Source organism: Perna viridis, chromosome 2 (genome assembly GCF_037379345.1).
Source record: "Perna viridis isolate PV_CMFRI_1.1 ecotype Kerala chromosome 2, ASM3737934v1, whole genome shotgun sequence".
NCBI lineage: Eukaryota > Metazoa > Mollusca > Bivalvia > Mytilida > Mytilidae > Perna > Perna viridis.
Window position 1 is genome coordinate 55,675,000 of NC_142446.1, and position 12,929 is coordinate 55,687,928.

At 31.7% G+C, this 12,929-nt stretch overlaps 1 protein-coding gene across 1 annotated transcript; it reads left to right on the forward strand.

Moving 5' to 3' along the window:
- Positions 1–682: 682 nt before the first annotated feature.
- On the forward strand, positions 683–11,036 carry LOC148626124 (putative monocarboxylate transporter 5). The gene is made up of 6 exons (XM_088569822.1): positions 683–1,492; positions 4,484–4,628; positions 6,104–6,247; positions 8,363–8,509; positions 8,737–9,903; positions 10,439–11,036. Exons 2-6 carry the CDS (start codon positions 4,574–4,576, stop codon positions 10,615–10,617), a joined length of 1,692 nt encoding a protein of 563 aa, XP_088425948.1. The 5' UTR covers positions 683–1,492; positions 4,484–4,573; the 3' UTR covers positions 10,618–11,036.
- The last annotated feature ends 1,893 nt before the right edge of the window (positions 11,037–12,929 follow it).

The window sequence follows — 12,929 nt, forward strand, 5'->3', positions numbered from 1 at the left end:
GTTGTGACATGCATCATTAATATGATCCTCTAGATTTTTGTAAATTTACATTCGGATCATTTTTCAGTCTCATTATAAAGCCCACTTACTTAAACTACTAGTAATAAATTGTGATGGTTTCAGTTCTCTGTTCTCTTTGTATCTTACTTCTCATATTATTTGTGAAAATTCTAGAAGAATAGACATTGCCTATTCACGTTTCTTCATAGCTGTGGTAAATTGTGTTCTTTTTATCTGCTTTATACATTATAGGTGTTTCTTTCAAAATATACACACAAAAACGGATCTATCGATGAAGATGCACCAAAAGCATACTCTCAATACTTTGCGTCAATTATGAGCGTATAAACTGTACTAAAAAGATTCATCTACAAAGTGCATAGACTGATCGGAATTAAAATATATGACCAATGGTTACACTATTTTAATTGGGTAAATTTTGACAATCAACTCACAACATAAAATAAATATGTATTAAGAGTAATTGTGCTGTACAATGTGCTGACATAGATAATAAAACTGCGCTAGTCAAACTACTTGTTTTACATATTCGGAGGAATGTATTTTTGTTCAATGTGCGATTTTGATATTATGCTGTTTCTTTTAATGATCTGTACTTAATTTAATGTATGTATCCACATTCATTTTGTTGTTATACCAGTTATATATCTGTTCATACAGTGAATACATTTGTTTTTATAGGGTTTCATTAATAAGTCGTGCATATTTTTGTCAAAAGAAATGGATAGAAAAATAGTCGACCTCAGCCGTGGACCTAGGTCAATATCCCCATTAAGTGTTCCATAAAACATGATATCGCATGCACTGAGCGGCCATAATTGTAAAGTTTTTTTTTCCTTTACATTACACTATAGTTGGCTAAGTAATCTTATTATGCATCCACTTGTCGTGCAAATTACATGATATTATAGTACACCGACGTGATAATATTAAGGGTTCGGTATGATATTGGTAACTTCAGTCTACAGTGAAGCACGTGTCTTTGTAGTTTGACAATATCGAAAATTTGTACTCTATAACAAATTGGCCCCTGTCACATCTCAATAGAATTTTTTTTCCATTTTTTTATTTTAAACTCAACAATATTTTCAGTGCTTAACTGGAATCTTCGAAAGCAATCATTCAGCATTATTTGATAGGAAAATAGTATTTTTGGGTATCAATTCTGTATGTAGGTCAATAGACTATCATCTGCAAATGATGAACTGCCATATCGTCTTATGTAGATAGAGTCCAAAATTGAGGCAGATACTTGCAACCTAAAACCTTATTCAGTTACACAAAATAAACTGAATTATCTTACAACATTTTACCGTGGTCAAGTTATTTACAAGTATCAACTGTACCAACTATCAAATCAAGGCCAAATCCCTCTCCATAACATTCGTGTACTCATGATTATCATTAAACAATCACTATTCGGTGAGAAGACGGTTGACAAAATGACCAAGTTTGTACTGTGAAAAAGGAGGTAAGATAAATATTATCCAACATCTGACTTTCGATTTAATTGAACTGTAACATGGTATCTTAAGTTTATTTATTTAAATGATGAAATAAGTAGCTCCTTTTACATAGTTTTTGGTAGAAATCATAAGTGTAGGATTCGACTTTATATTCTAATTCTTTCGTGTTTTGGGTACTTCTTTTATATACATGTAATTTATATTCGGATCTTGACCTTCTAAATATTAAGTTATAATTCTACTAATGAGAGGTTACTCCTTGAAATACCGAAATTTACAATATTTTTACGATTGGTATTTTTGTATGTTAACACCTGCTAAGAAGCTGCATTAGTATATGATAATATGTAATGTACTCCGATGCAACGTCTCATTCGTTTTTTTTACGACTGCAAAAACATTGCGGTCGTATATTCGTATGTCGCTGTCGTCCGTATACACTTGGGTTTCGTGTAATAACTTACGTATTGGTTGACCAATTGTTATGTAATTTTGAAATGATTTTACTAATGATTTGTGTATGTCTGTTTTCAATGTCTGGTCTTTGTCCCTGGATAACATTCTTTTGATTACCGCTATAACCTTGGTTCTCTTGATTACTCTTCCATTAAACGAAGTTCCTATATTACTTGGGGCTGGTGGCAACTACCGTTTTAGAATAAGGGGTCAAACAGGGTTTTAATAGTGTTACATTAAAAACCAAGTAGAATGTTTGTTTTTCTTCCGATTTTGATTATTTTTTTATTGTGTTTTTTATTTAAATCTGGCAATTCAATTAATATATCAGCAGATTTGATATGCGTTTGTAAATTATACGGGGGTCAAAGGAACCATACACATTTTTTTCTAATTTTTTGTCCGATTCAATATTTATTTTTTTATTGCATTCCTTATGAAAATCCCTGCCTGCAGATTTCAGATTTCTCTTACGGTTTTCGGGTTATATGAGGTCAAATCAACTTTTTAAATTTTGCTTTGATTTTGAAAAAAAAAAGATTTCTGTTTCAATTTTGTGCAAACAAATTGTTGTGTCCATACGGAAGTCCTACGCTTCAGTATGCCAAAACCTAATAATGTATCCGTCCACACTTGCCCCAAATGTTCAGGGGTCGAATCAAGTTTTTTTTTATTATTATTACCCGTAAAAGAGCAATTTTTATCGTATACCTAATCTTTATTGGAAAGCGATTTAAATGTTTTATGTACAATGATAACAATTTCTGTACTTGTTATTATTATCATATTTGTACGTGTAAATAACCACATAAATACAAACAAACGGATTATCAATTATTTATTGCAATAAACTTTTCAATTAAGCTTGCATTAATCGTATATGATAGGTAATATAATTGTTTAGTCTATGTACTTTGTGATTGACCCGTCAACATAATTCAAATAATATACACGTTTTGAAAAAAAGGTTAAAAAGAAAGTAATTTATAAAAAAAAACTGTAAGGGTTATGTTGAGTCGGTCAATGAGCACTGTCTTAATATGATTCAATACCAAGAGAAACCATAATCTCAAAAAATCAGAAAACTAAGTCAATAATCCGGTACAAGTACAAACTCAAACACACAACATAAAGAGAGAATTAAAATTGCAATGTTATCCTCCATTTTTTTTTTTAAATTGTGGACCAGATGTACCGTTTTGGTAAGCATCATTACATTTAATCTAGGTTCCTACCCAGTTTTTTTTCGACAAACTGACTTGTACTGCGGTTGGAATTGATCGTTTGGAAAAAATATTGGTACCTCTTTACAGCGCCTCTTGGGCTTTTGATGGAAGATTTATGGAATATATGAATGAATGAAAAAACTTTTAAAATAAAAGTCGAAACCATTAGCATACAAGTTAAGATAGACTAATATTGTCAATCGATAAGTTCATTTTTACTGATGTACAAGTAACATAGATCTTTTTTTCAAAAACTTATTATTTTTATATCATCATCAACAGCATCAGCATCATTATTATCATAAATATTATTGTGAAGATTAGTCAATTCGACAGAGAACATCAAGATTTCTTACGATAAATTATGAATATTATAATCACAATTCCAATTTCTAACATTACCGTCTCAGTCTAGAACTAGTAAGAACTATCGAGTAATCTAAACAATATGTTTCCATTTTATCAATTTAGCAGCAGTATATGCTCGTCAAAAGTAACATGAATAATTGCTTTAAACGGTTTAAACAGTAAACAAAAAAGTAAAATTTTGACTTTGTGGTCAAAGGTCAATATCTTATGATTGTCATCATAATGATCGACACATAGTCTAACTGAGGTTTTTGAAAAATACCGAAAAAATTATAAAAGTCATTACAAAATTTGGTCTATGAGATTATGGACGAAATGTTTTATCCAATAAAAATCCGTGTTACTTCTGAAATTAAATTATACGTCAGTATACCTCATTACAAGTACTACTTATTCACAAATATAAATTCTTTCCCCATGTTATTATCTTTTTGCAATAGTAACTGATAAACTCATAAATGGGTATGTCAAATGCACTTCAACATCAGTCACATTAACACATTAAAGTGTATATAACTATTGTATCTAAAGTAACTGAACTGTTTTTATTGAGGTAATATTAACTCAAACTGTCGACCAGATGAAGTCTGATTGCCTCGTTTCTTTTTATATACACAAAACTGATTCAAATGGAAGCGGCTCTTTGCTTTTTTTTGTAGATGGTTCATTTGTATCAAAATAATTTTTACGATCTGAATACCATATCATCCTTATTTTATACTATCCAAGTATGCATCTTAACAAAAAAGCACATTTCAGTGTATAGTACTTATTTTAACCCACTTCCGAAAAGAAAACGGGCTGACTCTGTTTATTACCATCATACGACATCGTTAAAAATGTCGAGTTTTTATCATATGATAACGAACACGAGCACTTGTTTTAAATGAGATCTTATATAATATAGGTCAACATCAATGACTAAATATGTACATATATTAACAGGTCCAACAAATTATTCACATTGAGTCATCGATATATTTCTGCATTTGTTTGCCTAGAAGCAAGAGTTATTCTTAAATCGACATAAGCAATATGGATACTGATAAGTTACCCATCGATCGTGGCTGGGCATGGGTAATCCTAATAGGTTCGTATAATTGTTACAGTTGTTCGAATTTACAAGTTTTGTTATATAATTTACTATTTTACAATATTACTATGATAACAAAATCAATTTAAGTCTGTTCTGTAAATTCCATCTACGAAGGAGTCGACCATAGCTTTATATGGGTAGTTGGATTGGAAGATTTCTTCGTATCAAAATATTTATTTTCACCATAATGACGGCTAAAATATTTTATTTTTTAAGAATCAAAGATTATTTTCTTATATATTTATATGGATGTAAAAGCATATGTTGTGATCAGAGTGATTTGAAAGGATCAATATGTTTATTTTCAAATAGGTAGTTGTGAGAATATTTACTTTAAAATTCTTTCCAGCCAACCCTTCAAAATCAGAGGACGTCTCCTAATACAACTGACATTTTTACAAGTATTACACATATATTTAATGCAAATGGTAGTAATACTTTTAGCTTAAATGTAACTATTAGTATCATATATATCTTAAATGAAAGCACAAGTATCACGTATTTCTTAAATGTAACTTTAAGTATTACATATATCATAAATGTAACTTCAAGCGTTACATATATCTTAAATGAAACAACTGAAAACAGAAAAATCTAAAATATACACCGTCCAACATAAAAATGAACCTAATTGAATAATATCTAATGTAAATTCTTCTTATTTATTTTTCTAACAGGACAGTCCAGACAAAATCTAAGCGATTTTTGTTTTCTTAATGTATTCCGAATAGACGTTGTATTGAATATATAAGTATTGTTCAAGCTAACTAAAATTATAACAAAAGTCATACAATGTATGAATACAAGTTTGGTTAACTTTGATCATTGAACCGGCTGTAAACATTATGGAAAAAAATTAATGTCAAGATGAATATTTTCATGATGATCTTTTTCAGCTAGGATTCATTTATTTTGTATCATATAACAAAGAAAAACATTTATTATATAGATAACAGTGATTCACCAATTTTTTTTCCATAATTCACACTGTGAAATAAATTCGGGAATTTAACTCTCGCGATTTCTCCCACCAAAACGTCACAACCCGCCGTTTAAAAAAATAATTTATGTTGAAAATAACAATGAATAATGCAGGAAATCTATAAAATAAATAGGATAATCAATTGGTTATCGTGAATAACCAAAATATGATCACTCGTGCCAAGAACGCATTTAGATTTAACTCGTGCGCGGAACAAGTTCCGCGCACGCGTTAAATCTAGGCGTTCTTCGGCATCTCTTTCCAATCAATTATCCTACTATTACATTTGAATTTTGAAGGTTATGTTAATAGGAAAGGGATAGTGATTGTCAGTTGGTATTACTCCTAAAAGCTACAATAATTGCTTTCTATATCAGCAATTCTACTTTGTGAAAATATTTATTCTTCTTTTTTTTCATTGATACTGCTTTAGCACGAAATTAACAAAAGTTATCAGATATGACATTTTATCAAACTTTATTTTCAGCATGCACAACAACAAATGCATTGTATTGTGGAACTTTGAAATCGTTTGGAATATTTTTCGTAGAAATATTGAATGAGTTTCAAGAGAGTGTGTCGAAGTCATCTCTCATCAACGGTCTTCTAAATGTTACCTACGGTCTATCATGTAAGTAATTAAAAAGCATCGAAATACGATCTTCAGTATATTAAAATTTTTACTAGCAGCTGACGAGTAAAATCCATTTTCCGTTTTTTTTTCTATATTTGAGATATTTTTTGACACCTTCTGAAACATCTTATGTGCAGTTTTATATAAGAATCAAACAAGTACATAAGGGGGGGGGGGGTAGACACATGGTGGTTTTCTAATTGCAATTTGATTTGCTTGTTACAAAGTTCATCCTAAAAGGATTGAAATTTTCTGAAATATCACTATTTAATCTTTTATAATTAATTTTCTTGGTATTTCTTTCTTTATAAGTCTATATCATATATCTATGAATTGTCTCTCTTCGTTTGGCTAGATCCTTCAATCTCAGTTTCCGCTATATAGATGACGTATTATCTTTAAATAATTCTAATTTCGGGGATTTGATACATCTACCCCAAAGAACTTGAGATAAAGGATACTACAGACACTGTGAAGTCAGCCTTATATCTTGACCTACACTTAGAAATCGATGGTAAAGGAAAACTATTGACCAAACTTTACGACAAACGTGATGACTTTTCATTCAGAATTGTTAACTTTCCTATCATTTGTGGCAACATCCCTTCGGCTCCTGCGTATGGAGTGTTCATATCACAATTCATACGTTATGCCAGAGCTTGCCGAAACTACGCAGACTTTTTGTATCGCGCTAGAACTCTAACAAATAGGCTTCTGGAACAGGGTTATGTTGCTACAAGATTGAAGTCATCACTACAGAAGTTTTATGGTCGTCATCATGAACTCGTGGATCGTTATGGTGTATCCATCAGCACCATGAAAACTGATGTATTCAACGGGTCATAGTTTTCCTTTACTCGTTTGTCTACCCTGGACTTGACTTTTCATGAGCAACTCGGCTGGTGTTTCTAGAAAAGCAGAGGACGCTTACCCTACCGGTGCACCTGGTCCATGCTCCCAGTTTTTAATGGAGTCCGAGTTGCTCATTTACTTTTGTTACTTTGTATGTATGATTTTAGTTACTTTATGTTCTTTGTTGTGAATGTCTGTTTTCATTCTGGTCTTTGTCCCTGGATTACATTCTTTTGATTACCGCTATAACCTTGGTTCCCTTGATTACTCTTTGGAACTTTGTGCAGCAAAGTTTTAGTCTTAAGATGAAAGCATTAAGTATAACAAGTCACACTAAGCCAAAAATTAGCAATAATCTATGCGTTTTTTTAATGAATTTCCGTCTACAACAGAAACATTTTGCAAAGTATATGCACAAATTATTGATCTTTCACCATTTGTCTCCTCTATTTATTGTGTATTCCAAGTAAGAAATATCTAAAATAAAACAACTACTATCTTTAACAAAGATAACCGACTCATTTTCTCGCTTTGTTCATTTCAAATTTATTTGGTAAACTGTATGAATTCTGTGTTATGTTTCGTAATTCAGTTATTGAACTGGTTCAACAAGTGAGCTACATTTGTGTTTCCAAATATTCAATATATAAAGGACTATTCATAATTCAATGTATAAACGATAGAAAATATTCCGGGAATCAATACCCCCAATGGAGCCTTGAATTTTACGCTTGCTATCACTGCCGTTCAATGAAATGCGAGTTTGTAGGCTCAATCGTTCACGTTGCCATGGTTGAATATTATGGGTATCACATAATGTCAAAGCGAACTCAATACCGACTGCGTCGAGAAAAAAAAAACCCGCAATTACAGGGGAATCCGTTCTTCTCACGTGCTATATATTTTTATAAGTCTATATGGAAAGGTTCATATTACACGAACTTACGGCATGCTTAAAAAAGCCCATGATCAAATCAAAATAATTTTCACCATAGCATGTGTATTAAATTTATAATTTTATAAAAATCACACTTAATACACGAAGGATAAAATGGAGATTTTCTTTGTTCAAAAAACGACTTTCAATACAGGTAAAATTAACTACAATATCTGTATTTATTTGAGGTAAATTTGGATACTGGATCAATATATAAACATTGCACAAATTTTATACTAAGTGTTTATTCATTAGCATCACAAGCACATAAAAATGTTCTACTGTCTGTGTTATTTTTTTCTTCATTTCTCTTTTTTTAACAGCATTGCCGATGCTACTTTTCATATTGGACCGAGTTGGTATCAGAAAATTAGTATTGATAGGAACTTCCACAATGACAATTGGTTATGGTATAAGTAGCCTTGCAGAGAATATGAATTTTTTGTTCTTCTCAATTAGTATACTGGTTGGTAAGTTCTTTTTCATAAGTATCATATATAAAAGCATATATTAAGTAGCTATGGCCAAAACAAAATTTTTCGATCAAAACAAATATCTTTTTTTAAGTTAGAAATTTGGTACGAATGAATAACTGTATTTCTTTTTTTATAAGATCTACGTACAATGAAGTTACCAGTATGTTTCCCACTGTAAGTAAAAAGCAGGCAATAACTTTTAATTCAACTTTTCATTGTAGGTATTTCTTCTAGTTTGGTATGGGGTCCTCAACTTGTGGCTATTAGTCATTATTTTAAGAAACATTATGGATTTGCTGTTGGCATTACGGTCAGCGGAGGCTGTCTCGGGAGTCTCATTCTCCCCCCTATATATAGATTCTTACTTGATACGTACGGTCTAAGAGGGGCACTACTGCTTGCTGCTGGTATTCTGTCTCACAGTCTAGTCATGGCCTGTTTACTTAGACCTATAGAATTCTATAAAAAGGGTAAAAATGTTTCGGTTACTGTGACTTCTGTTGATAATGAATCTCAAAAACCGGATGTCATACCTGTACGGACAAAACCTGAACATGTTAATGGGATGAACGAGGTAAAATCAAAATTTATTCATCAAATTGGAGATACCCTCACTTGTTCCCAACCAGTTATATCCAAAACACCTCCGTGTGCTTCGCCTTTACAAACTGAAAATGGTAGTCGATTTAGAACTGTCTCAGAAGTTAAAGATTTCAAGCCCGGAATGAAAAGATCGATATCACAGCAGCCATCATACGGAACTGGTGTAACATCGTCAAAGTTATCACTAACTTCTTTGTTTAAATACATTAGTCTTGACAATGTTGCCAATATGTCTGTTGTGTCCATACAGAGTCTGCCGTCAGTCTATGATGACGAAGTCAGTGATGAATATCGTGCCCCAAAAAAGAGATGTTGTCATATAATCTATTCAATGTTTAAAAAACCGTCATTTGTTCTTCTGCTATGTGTCCATGTTTTGGGCACACTAGCACCAGCTCTTATTCCAGCTTTCATTCCAATCAACGCGAAGGAAAAGGGTGTAACTAATTCACAAATTGTTGTCATTGTTGCCGTGTTAGGAGCATCAGAATTTGTAGGTAGAACGTTTGTTGGTTTTTGTTCAGACAGACCATGGATTAAGAAACATTACATCATTATTGTGACACAAATAATAGCAGGAGTCCTCGCTAATTGTAGTCGATATTTTACGTCATTTGGATCAATTATCATTTTTGTTATTGTTTTTGGATCGAATGCTGGTGGAATATTTTGTGTTATTGTCCCTATACTAACTAACATAGTCGGCCCAGAAAATTTTAAAACTGGTTATGCATTCCTCATGCTAACACAGGGTCCGTTTGCTGCAATCATGCCTTATGTGTTCGGTAGGTTTATATTCAAGCTATTTCTAGGTTTACATCATTTGATAATTGCCTATTTTAAAACTGGTAAATTGAAAATATATGTACATGAAATATTGCTCAAGTATTTGTTTCATTGTTGAATGCTTTAATAATTCAAGTCTTTTCTTATTATAAAAAAATCTGTCGCCGAAAATTAAAGAATCAAATCAACGGTAGTATATGTATCTATAAACATTCACTGGACAAAGACAACCCAAAAAAGTGAGCCAGACGAAACCTGTTAAAGAGCCTAATGTATAAATCCAAACAACGCCTGCCGTTCAAAATTCACTCTAGACGTGCAGCCAGCCCTCTCAGAAAATGTAAGAGAGAAAACCAACGTCAGCCGCTGCGTGGAGCTTAGTATAAATGAAATTAAAATCACACAGAAAACCTAACAACAAAAAAGTACTAAATATTAATGAGAATGGGCTATGTAAACAACTTCTGGTTGATTGAATTAACTCGCTTACAAAAATGTATTTAGAATTACTGTATCAATATTCGTCCTTTTCAGGTTACCTTCGCGATAGTACCGGCGATTATAACATGTCCTTTCATCTCTTAGGAAGTACATCAATTGCTGCAGCAACCCTACTTCTGATATTTCAACCCTTATTACATCAGTGTAGATCTGACACAGAATCAACAGATGACCTTGATTTTCCAGAAGAAAAAGAATCTCTTGCAGAATAAACTGACGTATTCCATATTCAATATGACAATCTCTTATGTAGATTGTATTTTCGATTTTTAGAAGCTTTTTCACCTATGTCAAACTCAGTACTAAACCCCGCCTCTTTTTGCAAATTAGTGTATAACTCGTCACTCAACTCCGCCTCCCTATGCAAATTTGTATAGTAAAGATATGGATTTGTCATCATATGTTCATGCCTTGTGAATTTTTCACACCATGTAAAACAATGCTGCGTAGTATACCAACAAACAGTTATAGGTTTGCAGAGGAGATTGGCAGTATGAATATATGTGCTTTGATGCAATTGCACAACAATCAAAATTGTTTAGAATAAAACGAAACTTACGTGTTTGAAATAACAATTGAAATGCAAATATTCCTGTCTTTTCTAAAACACAATAAAGTAGATTACTTGTTATCTATGTTTCCTCTAACCAAATCGACCCCTTTTGTGCCAACTCAAAAGTGTTTTGGTCATTTTTTAACCAGCGAACCAGTCAATATTTTATAAAACAAAATTGTCAACCTACCGACCAAAGTTTTTTAGAAGATGTTAGCGGGCAATTTGTTTTCTTTGCCTAATTTATCATGTCAACAATCTTCAGCTGTAAAGAAAAGAGACACACACAAGTTACTCAATGTGAGCACAATTTTATAAATGCAGTGCATGATGTTTGGTAATTAAACGTTAGATATGTATGAAAATTTTCTATGCTCTAGAAAATAAAAAAATCAGAAAAGAAGATAAATGTTTAGTGAGAGAAAAGCAGGTTACATTTTCATAAATTGCTTGCCTTTGACCCAAACACTGTTGTCAGAAAAATAAAGCAAGTCTTTATATGTACATACTGTAGAACTCAATAAAATACAACATACAATAAACATGGAAATGGGAGTAAAATATATTCAAAACCGACTTCTAAAACAATAAAAACATTTTTCTAGTTTCTGTATTTTTTGGATTTTTTTTTTCGTAACGAAAATATAACTTTATGCCACTTCATAAATATCGAATCGTTTATTAGACTGTTTTCATTAAATCCAAGTACGAAAAAAAACTATGTGGTTAAGACACTTATGACCGAGAGTCCATGCGAGCTATAATTTGCGTCCGTCATTGTCGTCTTTTGTCTTCCTATCTGTGAAAAAACCTCTCAGTGAATAATTACAATTTTGTTACAACGACATTGGGGTATCTTCTTTTAAATTTTGTCTGCAGATATAGCGTAAAATATTGCCGCCCAAGCTCTTTTTATACCACAATCGTCAAGAAATCATCTTCAACATATATCTCACAAACAACTGGAAATCTTTCTTTAGCTTGTAAAGCTCGACAAAAGTCTCCATTTGGTCGAAGTTGTGTGACGAACCCTTGCCTTTAAACTACCCACCCCCCACAAAAAATGGGGTTGTAATTTATAACTTTCAATTGATTAAATGATCCTTTTAAAAAGGGCCTACAAAAATACATGAAGTCCAAGTTGTATGACGACTCATTGTTGTAGTTATTGTTCTTGAAAGACCATTTGGAGGACTTTATCAGTTGATAACTATAATAGAAATTTTCAATTGATGTTATGATCTTTATTATGAAGACTTTTGTGGTTCTAACTTCCATATTAGAGTAGTGCTCTTAAAATGGCCAAATAGGGTGACTTTGTGTTTTTAGCTTAAACGTGTAGCTTGGATACAAAACACTTTCAAGTGACAAAGGTATGATAAAGTCCAAATTTATTGGATCACTGCCTTTTTTTTCAATCAGGTGAGTAAATCAAGTATTCTAGAGCCTCCAGTTAATTGTGTCTTATTTTTATTATCTTTAAAAGGAGGAAATGTAGTTAATAACTTTAAACTACATATTTGGAAACATTTGAATTTGTTCGCCATTTTTGATTTTTTAATAGTATATGTCATTGTAACTGCAATGTTTAACATTTGCGCTTCGCAGAGAATTTAACTTCTATTTTCTGTTTAATAGATTTACAACTGGTATCTTCTTAAATATTTGATTAAGTTAGAAACTCTAATTTTTCTGGAAAAGAAACGGAAGAAAGAAATGGGAGCGTTTCCGGTTTTATTTTTTTTTTTTCAAATATTTTATGACCAGGTATCACATGCAAGTGTTTTCTAATATTGCACATTTATTTTTTTTTGTCTGACAAATTATTGGTTATTTTAACATGTTGAAAAATAACACTTAAATGATGAATTATCATATTCAGAGATTATCCTTCAGGAGAAGGATGAAGTCTTACTTATATAACACAATACAATAATTTTTAGTATAAGGTTTACTAATACAATTAGATAA

Excerpts from the sequence above, each read along its gene's own strand:
- LOC148626124 (XM_088569822.1), top strand. The coding sequence starts at position 4,574 with ATGGATACTGATAAGTTACCCATCGATCGTGGCTGGGCATGGGTAATC. Across the intron at positions 4,629-6,103 it reads GGCATGGGTAATCCTAATAG|CATGCACAACAACAAATGCA; the intron begins GTTCGTATAATT and ends CTTTATTTTCAG. Across the intron at positions 6,248-8,362 it reads TGTTACCTACGGTCTATCAT|CATTGCCGATGCTACTTTTC; the intron begins GTAAGTAATTAA and ends TTTTTTTAACAG.